The sequence below is a fragment of the Pelodiscus sinensis genome, chromosome 23, assembly GCF_049634645.1.
Source record: "Pelodiscus sinensis isolate JC-2024 chromosome 23, ASM4963464v1, whole genome shotgun sequence".
Classification (NCBI taxonomy): Eukaryota; Metazoa; Chordata; order Testudines; family Trionychidae; genus Pelodiscus; species Pelodiscus sinensis.
The window spans coordinates 25,774,059-25,789,996 of NC_134733.1; the positions used below are offsets into that span (position 1 = coordinate 25,774,059).

Genomic DNA, 15,938 nt, shown 5'->3' on the forward strand with positions numbered 1-15,938 from the left:
AGCTTTTACTGGCCACAATTCCCTGTTGTTCATCAATGAGAGGTGCAGGTGAGGACAGTATGAGGAGACCCCCTGCCCTGACTTTCTCAGGGGCTGCAGGGACATGCCAGCTGCTTCCAGGAGCAGCAATTACAACAGAGATAATTACTCCAGCCGCAACAGGTTAAGCAATTTAGAACTCACTACTCAAAGAATTAAATTTAAGCAAGAGAGAAATGAAAATTATGAAATGCACAGACCAGTCCAAATCCCCAAAGTAACACACTTTGCAAGTAATAAAAGAAGTAAAAACAACAACCCATGTGTGTTGGGTTGGGAGATGAGAGTGAAGGACAGTGTACGTCTGGGAGAATGACAGACAGTGTTTAAGAGTGCCAGAGATTTGCATTGCCAAGCTTCCTCCATCCCCTTCTCTCTGTGTGGAGATGGGGTATAGGAGTGGAGGGGGACAAGGGACACCCTAAGATCAGCCCCCACTCTCCTTCCCACACGCTTCACATCAAGCTGGAGGCTCCTAGGGGGGCAGCTACAAGGTAGAGGACAGGAGCAGCATGACGGTGGAGGGGCAACTGAAGTGCCAGCACTTGATAGCTTCCTGACCAAACCAGTCAGGATCACCTGTCAGAGGCTCCAAGATCTACTGGGAGATCCCGGTCTACTTGATGGTGACCACTGCTTTAGAGGGAACCTCATAATACAATTATTCAGCTTCAGTATTTTGGAAACCAATAGAGGACTTTTTCCTAGAATTGGTCTGATAATTACTGAGCTGGGTGTGTGTAGGTGAGGGGTCATTAGCATCTGGAGCAGGAATTTCCCATCAGGCAGTGCTTTCCTGCTTTCATGTCCCAGAATTTAGTGCAGTTTTTGTGTTGGACTTTTGTATACAAACCCATTTTGTATACAAGTGAAGTGCATTACGCTTTTGGAGCTTTCAAAGGGGTTTAGGTTCCCCTGTCTCTTCTGATAGACTTTGGTTCAAGCTATCAGAATACTGTGAATAATTAGGAAAGGAATGGATAAGATGACAAAATACCATATTGCCTCTACATAAAATCATTGTATGCCCACATCTTGAATACTGTATGCAGATCTGATCACCCCATATATCTTTTTTTAGATATTTGGAAAAGGTACAGAAAAGGCAACAAAAATTATTAGGTGTAAGGAACAGCTTCCATATGAGGAGAAATTAATAAGACTGGGACTTTTCAGCTTGGAAAAGAAATTACTAAGGGGTGGGGGAATATGTTAGATATCTAGAAAATCATGAATGGTGTGGAAAAATAGGATAAGGAAATGTTATTTATTCTGTTGCTAACATAACTCAATTTATAGGCAGCAGATATAAACAAACAAAATAAATTATTTTTTCCACAATCAACTTGTGGAACTCTTTGCCAGGAGATGTTGGAAAGACCCAAACCATAACAGGGTTCAAGTCAAAACAAAATAAGTTCAAGGAGGATAGGTCCATCAGTGGTTACTAGCCAGAATGGGCAGGGATGTTGTCCCTAGCTTCTGTTTGCCAGAAGCTGGGAATGGACAACAGAGGATAGATCATGATTGCCTCTTCTATTTATTCCTTCTGAAGCACCTGGCATTGGCTACTGTTAGAAGACAGGATACTGGACTAGAAGGACAGTTGGTCTGACCCAGCCTAGCTATTCTGATTTTCTTATATAGAACTGAAATGTGTCTGCCCCCTTGCCCACTAGACACCACTCCTTTTCCAGAGCGGAGACAGAGCTAAGGAAGCCTGGTAGGGTCTCTCTGCACAGAATTAGTAATAAAGTAAGAATATACATTACACAGTTAGGCTAACCATTATCCCTTAAGTGACTTGCCACAAGATGTCAGAAGATGTTGGTGTTAGAGCTGAGTGGGTCTAATATTTATTTAGATTTCTTTCAGCACCTTGGTAGTCCCTGGATAAGAGATGGGGGAGGGGGAAGAGAGAGGGTGGATGGATGGGTGGGTGGGGTCCTCCTCTCCCTCTTTGGTGCTTGGCTTGTACTGAGCATGCTCAGTAACACTGCTGAAGCCTGTGTCCTCAGTCTGCTGCCCCCCCCCATCAAGGCATGCACAGGTTGCCCCCCATCTGAAATACCCCCCTCCCCCCACGAGGCTTTGCACGCAGCAGGTGGCTCATTCCAGTTACCCCCATGCCCTTGGCGGGGGAATCCCTGCACAGGGGCTGGCAACGTCTCCCCCAGCTAATCCCCAGCGCCTACAACCCCCTCCCTGATTTTCCCGCCACCGCTCTTCCGCCTCACCCGAAAGCGGCCTGGCGCCCCGGCCAGGACATTTCTGCCTCTGCTCAGGCCCCGCCTCCCCCTTGCTCCGCTGCCAGAAAGTGAGGGCAGGGCAGGGGCGTCCTCAGGGCTACTGAGCATGCTCCGTGCGTCCCTCTGTGGCTGGAGCAGCGATTTGTTCCCCTTCTGCGCCGGGCCACGCCCACCGCCCCGCCTTCGCCCAGCGCCGCTTCTAGCCCTGCCCGCTCAGGTCTCGCCCCGGTACTGCGCAGCCGCAGAGACTGACTCAGCGTGCGGGCAGGGCGCAGGCGTCACCAAGCTCCTGAGCATGCGCAGTGACCCTCCCTCGCCTTGCGCAGCTTAGCCCCGAGGGCGCCGAACGCAACGCGGTAAGAGCTGCCGGGGGGGGGGGCTCTGCGGGAGCCGTTAGAGCCCTGTCCCGCGCCCCAGGCGGTTTTCGTCTCTGCCGCGGGCGGGGGTCCGGGCTCGCCTCGCACAGGCCCGACTCGTCGGAGCGTTACGTGAATGCGCGCGCAGCCTCCCCCGAGGCGCTGGGTCTGAACGTGCCGGCAGGGGCGGCTACGACGCTCGAGCAGAGCAGGTTCCGTACTGCCGCTCAGTGTCACGTCTCCATGGCAACGAACCCGTCCGTCACAGATCTGCTACAGCCCTCCCCGACCTGCGCAGCGGTGACTTACGACCAAAGCTGTCGTAAATGGCGGGCCCGAGTTGTGAGCGATCCGCGTGTAGCTGTGGGGGCCAGCAGGAGCAAACTGAGTTATGGCCAATTGCTTGGCCTTAGCCAGTCGTAAGTCGGGAGACGCTGCACGTGCATTTCCCCCTCCCCCCTTCCAGTAACTTGTCCGCAGCCCCACTCAGCTTTGGCCCCCGCCCTGTGGCTCCGCATTTAAAGTGTATTAGGAGCCAGGTGGGCAGGCAGCCCTGCTCAGTTCCAGCTTGTGCCGGTTTCAGGAGCTTTGACCCCCCCTTCCCTCTTAGACAGGGGCTGCTGCCTCTTTATCACTGCACTGGGTGACAGGCAGCCAGTTCAGAAGGGGAGCCCTGCCCCTGGGGACTATAGAATAGCCGACTAACCAGTACAAATTCATGAGGTTACTCAATTAGTAAAGTACCTGATATTTAACATCCCTAGTTTATGCCCTGTAACAGGAAGGTATATAGCCCTCTTATTCTGTCTAATGTAACTCTGACCATTCTTATGTACATAAGCTAACCTAACAAAATCTACTGAGCTGTAAGCCTCAGTGATATCTTGTAATTCCATAGCAGAAGTGTGCAATGTATATTGTAAAATATAATGTTGAATCTCTCTAGTTCAGCACCCCAGGGACCTGGTCAGTGTTAAGCCAGAAAATTTGCAGGATCATGGGAGATCAATATAGCCTAGCAGCATTACCAGTACTTCCATTGCTTACTTATGGCATCTAAGAACTGCATCCGCTTATCACTTGCACTTGGGTTCTTAGAAGACATTTAGGGGTAAATTAGAGCTAGATAACAGCGCACAGCACTGAGTGCCCAGATTATTGGCTGTAAACAAACTTGATGGGACCATAGGAAACTTGGCCTCACCCATAGTAAGTGGACATCTGGTTAACTAAAATCATGCTGGACAACAGATGTTGCAGGACTAGAGAATGTTGGACTAAAGAGGTTCAATTGTATGCTCCTGTGCAAAGATGTAATGGTAGTTAAGTTAATGGCAGAGTGGAAGACGAGTCAGTTCTTTTACCATGTCTTCTGTGAATGTGAACAGAAAATGGCTTGTTGCTCACTAGTCACTGTTAGTGCTGAAGAAACAGACAAAGTAGAGAACAGTAAAGTTAAGTTTAACAAATCCAGTTCCCCCAATGTACAAATTTGTCTAGGTGACTGTAACATTTTTTTTTCTTATAACAAATGTCCAGACTGAATGTGCATTTTTGGGTGGAAACCCCCTCTTACTGCAAAAAACCCCCGTCCCTGCTAAATAGAGTGGGTGTGTTGTGAAATGCCTCCATTCCCAGTGGTCATCGATGTTACCATTTTAGAAGTGATTTTTGGGACATCAGAAAGTTGTGATTAACAAGATTTATCACTCCAGCACATAAACTACATAGTAAATGTATGCTTTAGTCACAAGATCAGTTCCACCAATATTCTTCATTTAGATTCTGTTGAAAATCTGGCTGTCCATTTAGTCTTAAATATTGATTTTAGGAGCATAACTCTAATAAAAAAAACCAAATCCCTTACTTCTGTTCAGTCACTACAGGGCAGTTTCCCCTCTCCCACAGAGATTGGGCAATTCCAGGAAATATATTAATCAGATATGTGAAGAATCATTACAAATCACAGGAAACTCCTCCTGCAGCATGCTATCCAGAAACTAAATACCAAGTGTGGTTTTAATATCTAGTTAAACCCAGCTTAATAAGAGTTGTAATTGGAAACGTGACCTCAGATGTGAGTCAGCCTTCTTTTCCCATCTCTGTGGGTGTGCACTTTGAAAGAAAATCTCATGTTCACCTCACACAATAGATATTTGCAAGTGTTCATGTGTAACGTTCTTAATTAGGCTAGGCTTCTCTACCCAGTTTTCGACTGATGTACTGTATCCCATTAGGCAGGTTTTTTAATTCTTCTGAGCCTTCATTTCTCGGAGTAAAACAGTGGCTGTATAATTCACAGAATTGTGAAACTTCATTAAAATTTATAAACTGTTTTGAGATCCTTTAGATTAAACATGGTACAGAAGTTCAAAAAAGTATTGTTCTGTGATGCATTTTGCTATTGTGCAAGATAATTTGAATAAGACACAAAAATGCCTTTTAAGAAGATTTAATATAAATAATCTGTGAGAAACAAAATAAACTTCCTAAGATGCTGCATGGTAGAAATAAAGCCTTAATCACCATCACATGATGAAGTCTAGGGGATTCACCCTCTAACAGTCTCTTTTTTTTTTCTCCTTGAGCAGATTGTTTGCTGTGTGGATTCTGGATGCTTGAGTGTTGCGGTGCAGCCCACTAAAATTCGGAAGTGCATCTTAAAGCTGTTAAAACATGGCCTCTAAAAGAGCTTTAGTGATTCTGGCTAAGGGAGCAGAGGAGATGGAAACGGTTATCCCCACTGACATAATGAGAAGGGCAGGAGTAAGTATGCAAATCACTAGAACTTTTTATGATCGTTTGTTGAAACCAAAGGTATTCTCACCAGCTTGATTCAGTGATGGGGAGATTGTATTGTTCATTGGCCTCCCAGATGAAAATGGAGCTGGGCCCTTTTATTTGGGGCATGAAAGACACATACTCATGCACAAGTACTAATTGTTGTACTTCGGTATTGTACTTCAGTACCTTCATACTGTCAGTGTCAGCGTCGTCTGGCCTGGGTCGTCCTGGCGCACTCCTGATACGACCTCTACTCCATCAGTGATGATAAACTTTCGGCTGCGTGCATAACAATCAGTACTCCCTTTATCTAATGTTAGACCCCGTACACTTGAGGCAACACAGGAGATCTCTGAAAGCCCCCGGAAACGACAGATGCAGGCAAGGTTTGAAATCAATCAAGCAGGTTTATTGTCAAATGCGAAGCTCTAACAGTTGGTAACAGAGATCCTACAATGTTACACCAATGTGCATTATGGCCTGCGTTGACAAGGTACCAACACCAGGCAGTCCTATTGCCATATAACAGATATTAACAGCGGTCAGTCAGCGTTAAGCCACTGTGCATTCTGTAAGTTTAGGCAATGACACCTGCCGTTCAGGCGCCTCAAGGTCAGCCGGTGAGCACCCTTTGCAGTGTCCTTTTATAGATAGGTACAAACAACTTACATCACTTCTTTACGTACCAGATTGCTACCCTTTGTTGCCTAGTTACCACCTCTTACCTTGTGCAAGGGGGGCTTACCTTCTGTTCGTCATCCTGTCAGTTCTGAACTGGTCCTGAACCTAAGTTGGTATGTGCCTAACTCCTAGTGAGTCCTTGTACCAGGACATTCCTTAAGATGTTCCATTACTCCCTTTTGGCTTACAGTCTGTACTTGGTGCTTCCCTGTGTCTTTCCATGCTCCACCTAACTTACACAATGACACAGTTATCAGTAGGGCCTCTTTCCTGGCTCCTGTGTTCCTGAGCCAAAGTCTTGCTCACTAGATTCTAGGCCTGTTGCTGCTTTCATGTTACAGGCCTCTATTCAGGCCTGCTGACTCCATGTTCCTGATCCTCAATTTACTACACCAGTGTTTCCCAATTTTATTTGGCTGAGGAACCCATTTCAGCTTTTCAGAATTTCAAGGAATTCCTAGGTTTGTCAAGCAAAAAAAAAGGGGGGGGGGCAGGGAAGAGGGACCCACCAATGCATGAAAATCACATTCCTTCCCCAAAACTCCCCACCCACCTTCCTTGAGGCCTCATCTGCTCTGTTCCCCTCCTCTCTATCACTTACTATCCCCAGGCCTTATACACTCTCACTGGGTTGAGACAGGAGGTGAGGGGTAGGAATGAGGGATTTGGGTGTGGGAAGGGGTGAAAAGTACAAGCTCTGGGAGGGAATTTGGATGCGGAGGAAGGAGATGTTGGCTCGGGGAAGGGGCTCCTGGCTCAGGAGTGTTGGGCTCAGGTGACAGGTTGGGGTGCTGAGCAATCATGGGCTTGTGGATGTGAGGGTGCAGGAGTTTGGGCTGGAGATGTGAGGGACTCAGGGCAAGGAGGCTGTGAGTATGATGGGCTCTGGACACAGATTTGTGATGTGTGGATGATGCAGGAGTGTTGTTGCAGAAGACTGAGGATGTGGGGGTGCAGGAGTTTGGGGATGTAAGAGGCTCAGGACGGGGTTCTAGTGTATGATAGACTCAGATTTGGGGTCAGGTGGTGCAGGAGTGTTATGATGCTGCAGTGAGATGGGGGTTTGGCCCCAATTGGGGGCTTGTTGGCCAGGCTTCATTTTTAAATAAAATATTATGTCAAACTCAAAAGGTTTTAGCATTGTCTTTATTTATGAGAGGGGTGAGGAACCTGTTTTGATTCAAGGGCCACTGACCCACAGAAAAGTCAGTTGGGGCCACACAAGTAAGATGCCAAAAAAAAATCCAACAACCCTCCAAAAACCCCCAAGCCCCACTAATGTGGTCCCAAATGTGCTGGTGGGGGCAGGGGACAGAGTGAAAGTGGGGGCTGGGGAGAGGGTGCTGCTGGGTGGAAGAATGCTGGCTCAAGTGGCGGGGTGCTGGGGCGTGGTGCTGGGGTCAGGGACATGGTCCTGCTTGGCACTAGGGTGACTAGCAGGGTGCTGAGACAAGGAACAGGGTGGTGCTGGGTGCTAGCATGGATGGCAGGGTGCTGGGGCCAGGGCCAGCGTGGTGCTGAGTCCTGGGGTATGAGGCAGGGTGCTGGGGCCAGGGCCAGGGTGGTGCTAGGTGCTAGGGTGGATGGCAGGGCTGCCAAGGAGCGGGATAGAGATGGGGTGCAGGATCTGGGAAGGAGGTGGGGGACAGAAGGGAGCAAGGTCTGGGTAGTAGGTAAGGTGCAGAAGCAGGCTGGATTTAGGGTGTCTGGCCAGGGGGAGGGAGCAGGAGCAGATTGAGGGTAGGGTGTCTGGCTACGAGGGAGGGTGCAAGGAGAGGACTTGGGTAGGAGTTGGATCTCCCTGATCTGGCACTCTCTGGACCTGATTGGTCCCAGATGAGGGATTTTTGGACCAGGGGAGGTCATTTCAGGGCTCCTGGTCTTCCCCCGTCCCCACTAGGCTTCTTTGCACCTCTATCCCCTGCAACCCAACTGAGCTGCCCACTCCTGCTGGTTCCCTGCATTTCCCCCAAAACCATCCCCCACAATCCAAGGGAGTGCAGCACTAGTTCCCTGCAGCCCCTCACAGCCCAGCTGAGCCCCACACTGGTTCCCTGCATGCCTCCCCCATAGCACAACTGAGTCCTGGTTCCCTGCACCTCCCCCGAGCCCCACAAAATTGCTGAGCCAAGCACCGATTCCCTGCCCCTCCCTCCCCTTGGGTATGTCTACACTAGCCCCCTAGTTCGAACTAGGGAGGCTAATGTAGGCATTTGAAGTTGCAAATGAAGCCTGGGATTTAAATATCCCAGGCTTCATTTGCATCTTCCCGGGCGCCGCCATTTTTAAATGTCCCTTAGTCTGAACTCCGTGTCTGAGGCTACACGTGGCACGGAGTAGGTAGTTCGAATTAGGATCTCTAATTCGAACTACTGGTACACCTCGTCTGCACAAGCCCCTTCCTCTCCCAGCCCTTCCCCTTCCTTCTGCCTCCCACTTTGTGGGGCTGGAGTCTGTGCTCCGTCCCCAGACTTGGAACCCACAACTCAGCTGCGCGGCGCAGCGCAGCACCCAGCAGTTTTAAAATCCCAGGCTGTGACGTTACGTCATGCCCAGGCGTCTCCCCGCCCACTGGTTTGAGCATGCCGCGCAGGGCAGCAGCAGCCGGCAGGGGGAGCTCAGTAAAGGTTGCGCACGACGGCCCGGGGCCAGAGCCAGGGGAGAGACGCTCTGGGGCCGGGGGGGGAGGGGTCGGGGCCTGCTCCAGCTCCAAATGTTGGTGGAGCATGGATACCACAAGCCCATACAACTCGCCGCCCGTGCCTCTGTTGGCTAGCCGGCTCTCTCTCTTTCAGAGGGGGTGGGGAAGTGCTGGCTCCTCGTGGAACCCTTCATTATGCTTTGCGGAACCGCAGGGTTCCCCGCAGCACCAATTGGGAAACACTGTACTACACTAATGATGAAAGAGCTCAACAAACAGCAAATTAAAGTCCTGGGCGTGGTGTCTAAAACTATGGGCTGCTGTGAGCCTCCGAGGCAAGCAAATCCATCAGGAACCGCAGAAGCCACCAAGTTTTCGTAGGGGCTTTGTCATGGTACTTACAGATTGCAGTCAAGTCACACCTTAAGCTTCTCTTTGTTAAGATAGATTCAAGTAGCTCAATCCTTTTATCTCTAGAAGGCAGGTTTTCTAGTCCTTTCCTCATTCTTGTGAGTTATTCTGAACCCTCTCCAGTGTGTCAACTTCCTTTTTGAATTGTAGACACCAGAACTGGAGACAGTATTCCAGCCAAGGTCACACCAGTGCTAGATACAGTTAAAATAACAAGGGCGGAGTTTCGAGAGAGGAGGGGGGCAGTAGCCATGCGCACCGGGACATGGCTTGCTTTTCTTCCTATTTCCTTGACAGTAAGGGAGCAAGGGGAAAGTACTTGGAGTCTGTGCATGCCCCTCACTCCTGGCTGGTGAAGGGAGGGGGCAGAGGTGTAAATCATGGAATCCAAGTATTTTCCCCTTGCTCCCTTATCATTGGGGGAATGGGAAGAAAAGCAAGCAATGTCCCAGTGCGCATGGCTGCTCCCTCCCCGCCCTCTTGAACTGCGCCCTTGTAAAGTAATCTCTCTACTCTGGCTCAAGATTCCCCATTTATGAATCAAAAGATTGCCTTAGCCTTTTAACCACAGCATTGCACTGGATGGGATTGTTCATCACAGTCCCCAAATATTTTTCAGAGTCACGGCTTCCCAGGGTGGAGTATGGCCTTCTTTGTTCCTAGATGTAGACATTTGCTTTTATCGACATTAAAATGAATATTCCAAACAGAATAAACACGTTCACTTATGAAGGAGTAAGGTGGCATTTTATTTTGGCTGTTTAATGTTCAGAAATGTGGGGTTCTAATCATTTAAATTCTCACTTTGTGTTTTTCAAACCTTGCATATCACACTTGCACCTGATGAAACTAGGATTATTGCCTATACTAGGAGGTACACAGGTGCTAAATAGGGAGAACTCTAAGGGTGGTAAGTGAGAAACTGTTTCATCCAAAGAAGTAGGTTGTACCCACAAAAGCTCATGATGCTAAAAGCAACATTTTTTGTTAGTCTCTAAGGTGCTGCAGGACCATTCTTTTTTTTTTTTTTTTAAATGTCAGTTACAGACTAACATGGCTCCCCTCTGAAACATTTATGTTGTGAACCTAGCTGTGATTAAGTGTCTATTCTCCCCTCCAAATACATGGAAAACTACACCTCTTTCTGCACATCTGGTTGATGGCCTTGACTATCTTGCTCAAATCTCTTCTTGAAGCTTGGCTGTCAGCAATCTGTCATCCATCACCCCTAGAGTTCTCCCCATTTAGCACCTGTACACCTGCAAATATAGGCAATAATCCTTGTTTCATCCGGTGCAAGTGTGATACGTAAGATTAAAAAAACCCTGCAAAATGAGAATTTAAATTACTAGAACCCCACATTTCTGCACATTAAACAGACAAAATAAAATGCTATCTCGCTCCTTCTTTTTAGTCCTGTTACTTTGTTCACTCCCTTGTGCTGGTGCTTCTTGGGGCACAGACTTTTCCTTATTTTATACCTATCAAGTGCTGTGCACATCTATGGAACTATGAGAGTAAGGAGTCTGGAGCTGAATAAATAGCTTTAGTGAATGTCCTGTGAACCAGGGCCAGACAGATAATGGATCATTTAGCAGGCCCACTTAATTGGACCGTATTTAAACTAGAAATTTGCATAATGCTGGATTACATGATACATCTGTTAGATGTTCCAGATTCAAATAACTAATCTTACTGCAGGTACCTCTCATTTAATTTTACTTTTGAGGTGGGAAACTTTTGGTTTTAGTCTGATTCTTTTCGGTTTCTACTATTTCTTGGTTTAAATTATCTTTTGCACAAATTATAGCTCTGTGTATTTCTTTGGAATTGTCATCTGCACTCCCCAAAAGCAGTGCATTTTCCTCTGATTTTTGTCAGATCAAGGTGACTGTTGCAGGTTTAACAGGAAGAGATCCAGTGCAGTGTAGCCGAGATGTCTTCATTTGTCCTGATGCCAGTCTAGAAGATGCCAGAAAAGAGGTTTGTCGTTCTGACTTTGCATAATGCTTTACGGGCCCTTCTTTAGTTCACAGGGGACTAGGAAGGTTATTAGTAATGTCCAGTTTGAGTGATTGCAGCAACATTGCACAAACCCAGAGAGAGAGAATTTTAATTCTCTTCCCTTTAGTGTTTTCTTGCAACAGTATCTTAGTTTTGCACAATTTTTAAGTCCAGGTGTTTGACTTTGTAAAATGTTTAACTCCAACTTTAGTGTACATGTTACCCAGGCTCTCTGACAAAATAACATAATTTGGAACAACAGAGAGTTTCTGTTCAGGAAGGAAGTAGGATTGTAAAAACTTTAAAAAATCTCTAACTATGTAACCGAATGAAATTCAATTAGTTCCATGGTTAAAAGTTCTGGTGGCTGCTGGCCTCGCGGGCTCCCAGGGGTGGCTGGGAATTTAACAGGTTAGGTTAACCAATAAGCTCATATTTAACCAGTTAATTGATAAACTCTTGCATCCCTTCAAAGAAATGGAGAAGGTAGGGCTGCTTAGGGAGCTTGCTGTATCATACCTGTCAGCACATTACAGAACTGTCAGTCACATGCCTTCATCCAACCTAGGGATGTAAAGGGTTAACTAAGTAACAAGTTAGCATTGGCCTTATTGGCATGCTTACCCAGAAACCGTTTAACTGGTGGACCTGGGCCAGTGGGGGACTGCTTCAGGGTTAACTGGTTAACTTTTTAACTGGGAGTTTACATCCCTAATCCAAAGAGACTTATTGTGGAGGCAAAGTTTGCCTCAAAACAGCTTTCTCCAGCAGGTCTTGGCCTGGTATATGGAAACCAAAATCAATGTTTCTAGCAGCTCCAGTAAGGGTACGTCTAGACTACATGATTCTTTCGAAAGAGATCATCTACACAGCCACAACTTTTTTCGAAAGTTAACCAGTTAACCCTGAAGCAGTCCCCCACTGGCCCAGGTCCACCAGTTAAACGGTTTCTGGGTAAGCATGCCAATAAGGCCAATGCTAACTTGTTACTTAGTTAACCCTTTACATCCCTAGGTTGGATGAAGGCATGTGACTGACAGTTCTGTAATGTGCTGACAGGTATGATACAATCTGGATGCTCCCTTTCGATAAAGCCCTGTTTGCAGTCAAGAACGCCTTTTTTTCGAAAGAGCTCCTTCGAAAAATGGCGTTCTTCCTCGTAAAATGAGGTTTACCGCTGTTGGGAGAAAAAGCTGTGTTGTTTTGATTTAATTTCGAAAACACGGCAGCAATCTAGACTCCTGTGAAGTTTTTTCAAAAAAGGACACTTTTTTTGAAAAAAACCCTGTAGCCTAGACATAGCCAAAGTGAAATATTTTGAGCACTCATCAGACTTCCTCTTGAGTAAAGAGCCTTCCTGAGGCATTCCTCTGCTTTTCATTTTAGTGTGTTTGAACATCCTAACAACAAATGCTCCTTCAGTGAACTTACATGTACCTTGTCTGTCAGTCTGCTGAATAAGTATTTCTTTGTTTGTTTAGGGGCCTTATGATGTTGTGGTCCTGCCAGGTGGAAACCTAGGAGCTCAAAATTTGTCAGAGGTAAAATCATGACATTTGTAGATAATTCAAGACCTGTCTCTATGTCTTTAAGTGTTGCTTATGTTCTCCTGTGTCTGCAGCAAATTCAATCCAACATCAGAAACGAAATAAAACAGCCCAGCAACGTGCTGTAAGCTGTGCAGTTGCAGTTTTAACTAGTTATCCAGTGTAAAAGTGGGAAAGTGTTTTGTTTGTAGCATGAGGGTATAAATGATTAATGAACCAGATATAAAGTATTTTGATGCCACAACAGCTTAGAAATCGCCATATTGCAGTGACTCTCAAACTGTGGTCTAGTGTCTGTGACCATCTTGCACACAGGCCATGAGTTCAGGGCTCTACTGCCTTTGCGGGCACTCCAGCCCCACCCATCCCTCTCCCCCATTGTGAGGTTGGCTTCCTACTGCAGGAGGGATCCAGCTCACGGGGGAAGGCGGAAGCAGCTCCACAGCCCTAGGGTTCTACGATTCCGTGCTGCTGCTCCCCTCTCCCCCAGCTGGGGAAATGGCAGCGCAGGAAACCAGTCACCTGGAGGCTTTCCCCACTGCTCCCATTGGGCAGAATCCCAGTCAGCCACCCCAGCCTGCTTGTGCACCCAACCTCCTGGCTGGACTCTCCTCATCACCTCACCCCCCTTCAGCCTGCTCCTTCACCCTATCTCCTGACTCTCCTTATCCCTTCCCTCCCCCCCTCCAAGCGTGCTCCTCCTTCTGCTGGGAACCTGTACCCTCAGCCCCATCCTGCATCGTCTTTTATCATCATGGACTGGTGGTCCATGGAAGAGTTTGCATTGAGCAGGGTGGGCTGTGGGCCAAAAAGTTTGAGAACCACTATCATTAGATCCAGTGTAAGGGTCATCTAGTCTGGTATCCTGTCTAGCAATGTCCAGTAAGTAGCAACTGCTTTACTGGAAGTTATAAAAAAGCCCTCATTAAGCAAATGTGGAATAATTTAGCCCAGAAAACTGTTCTTGTCATCTCTCTTAGTTAACTGGATTAAGCCCTGATACATGAAGTTCAGTATAACTTCAAAATTACTTCTGTTGTTAACTCTGAATGTTCCTAATATCCAGTCTCTCTTTTTTTTAATCGTGTTGAGTTCTTGGCTTCAGCTACTTTCTATGGCAAAAATTCAGTTACATGTGGTCTGAGATTGTTCCCTTTAATGGTTTTGAATTTTCCACTTTTTGACTATTTCCTGTCTCGTTTCTTAACATTAAAACAAAAATTCCTGCTCTGCTTTCTCTGTATAATTCTTTATTTTTTGAATTTATTATGGAGAGTGAAGCATGATTTTTTTGGGGGGGAGGGGAGGAAATTAATTAATATAATACTATTTCTTTGTGCAGTCTCCTGCTGTGAAAGACATTTTGGTGGACCAGGAGACCAGAAAAGGCCTGATTGCTGCTATTTGTGCAGGTGCAGTAATGAGATGTCTTGTATTGTAACCTACTTGGCTGCTTTAAAGAACGGTTTGGGCAGGTGCCTCCTTTCCAAACTCTTTCAATACTAATGTGTTCCTATAGCTCCGTAGCAAGAGTAAAATGCAATCTAGAGTGGGAGAGGAGCTGTGATTTAACATGAGAGGTTCTGTAAAACCGTGAAACTTAATTATAACTTGCCAACACTCCTGATGCTTCTTCCTTGTCAAAGTTGTGGGCGTGGGGTTAGCAGCTGTGAAATGCAATATGCTTAGGTGTTCTGTAAAGTATGTGCTTATGCTAGCAGCCTCTCTGCCAGGGGGTATGTGCTGCCGGTACACCAGCAGTATAAATAATTTGGCCCTCAGTTGCCCTTACGTTTACAAATTTTCTTCCAAAATGGAAGATTACAGGTTCCCCATTCCTCATCCAGATGGCAGTGATGAAGAGAATTATTGTGGCCTCGTGTGGCTGCTTATGGGCCTATATATTACTCATTGCTTCATAAAGTGTTTGAAGTGTCTAGAAAGCAATATAAGCAAGTGCCAGCTCTCCCAGCTGGACTCTTATTGAAATGGTTGTTGGGAGCAGCCTTTGATCAGTGATTTCCTTCTGCCCATTGATATGTGTTTATTTAGTCTAGTCATATGTGGGCTCGGAAGGCCTCTAACTTTGATTTCTGGAACATCTTTGTTCTTTGGAGTGCTGTGGGAGTACCAAATGTCATTTCATTTGCTTTGAGAAGATTTATCTCATGGCTTAGCCCAGGCACCTGCAGAGTTTTGAATTTCCTCCTGCCACTTGAGGGACGGTAGTTTTGCGACAATCAATGTGAGCTTTCAACCATCCATAAAAGGACACTGTTCATAATAATGGATGTTCACTTGAAGAGAGTCATTGACTTTAATTATAGCTATTTGCAAAACAAATTGATAATTGAATAACACAAAAGTTGTTTCTTTCCTGGAACTGGCCTCTGAATGAGTCAAACTTGAACAATAAACAGAAACTAGTAAATTAGGCAAATTTTAACTTTTTGGAATTCCCATAATGGTTTTTTCCAGAGTACTTATCTAACTTTCTGCCACATTCCTTCCTCAATTCAGATCAAATGGGAAGTGTTCTCTCCTCTGTTTTATTACAGATTAAAAAAAAGCTATAGCTGCTAGTTCATAATTTGGGTTGATACCCAAGTGAATGTTCTTCCCTGGGTACTTGGCACACACAACTCTCAGCTGTGAGGTTTTCCCCAGAATATTTGTAATTAATCCATCTTTTGCATTGATAACACTGTACCTATTTAGTGTTCCATAAGATATTCTACCTCTTTTCTCCAATTTAAGCAGATACTGGAACAGTAGGAATGATTTGTTGAGGATGGGAGTCAAGTACAGAGATCATTTAATTTTTAAAACAGTCACATGTATTCCAAGATTTAGAGCTAAATAACAATCTGGTTTTTAATGTGCGTTCTCCCCAATGGAGCATTGATTTTGTTTGAACACCATTTACTTGTCTCTGTTGGGACATTTTATTTACTCCTTTGTAGTTAGGTGGGCCTTGACTGTGTGCATCCATGCTGGCATTGTGAGTCTGTCTTTGAACATTTGTTGAAAAGTACTTGTCTCCAATGGACTTGACACTAGTGACAGGTTCACTTTGTTTTACTTGCAGGTCCTACTGCCTTGCTGGCCCATGGGATAGGGTTTGGGAGGAAAGTTACAACACACCCTTTGGCCAAAGATAAAATGATGAATGGAGGTAGGTATAAACATTTACGGGCAAATGGAAGTGTTACATTTTCATGTCTCT

At 46.2% G+C, this 15,938-nt stretch overlaps 1 protein-coding gene across 4 annotated transcripts in view; it reads left to right on the top strand.

The window, feature by feature from the left end:
* The window catches only part of PARK7 (Parkinsonism associated deglycase), a 42,297-nt gene that overhangs the window by 24,286 nt on the left and 2,073 nt on the right, over positions 1–15,938 (top strand). The window contains exons 1-6 of one of the 4 annotated variants that reach the window (XM_075906437.1): positions 2,501–2,644; positions 5,236–5,410; positions 11,043–11,144; positions 12,647–12,706; positions 14,055–14,124; positions 15,801–15,887. In XM_075906437.1, the coding sequence (XP_075762552.1) occupies positions 5,321–5,410; positions 11,043–11,144; positions 12,647–12,706; positions 14,055–14,124; positions 15,801–15,887 (409 nt within the window). In that variant the 5' untranslated portion in view covers positions 2,501–2,644; positions 5,236–5,320. Of the gene's footprint in view, positions 1–2,500; positions 2,645–3,039; positions 3,064–3,829; positions 3,854–5,235; positions 5,411–11,042; positions 11,145–12,646; positions 12,707–14,054; positions 14,125–15,800; positions 15,888–15,938 lie in introns of those variants that run through there. The other 3 variants (XM_025182063.2, XM_075906438.1, XM_006117966.3) reach the window with 3 other exon arrangements.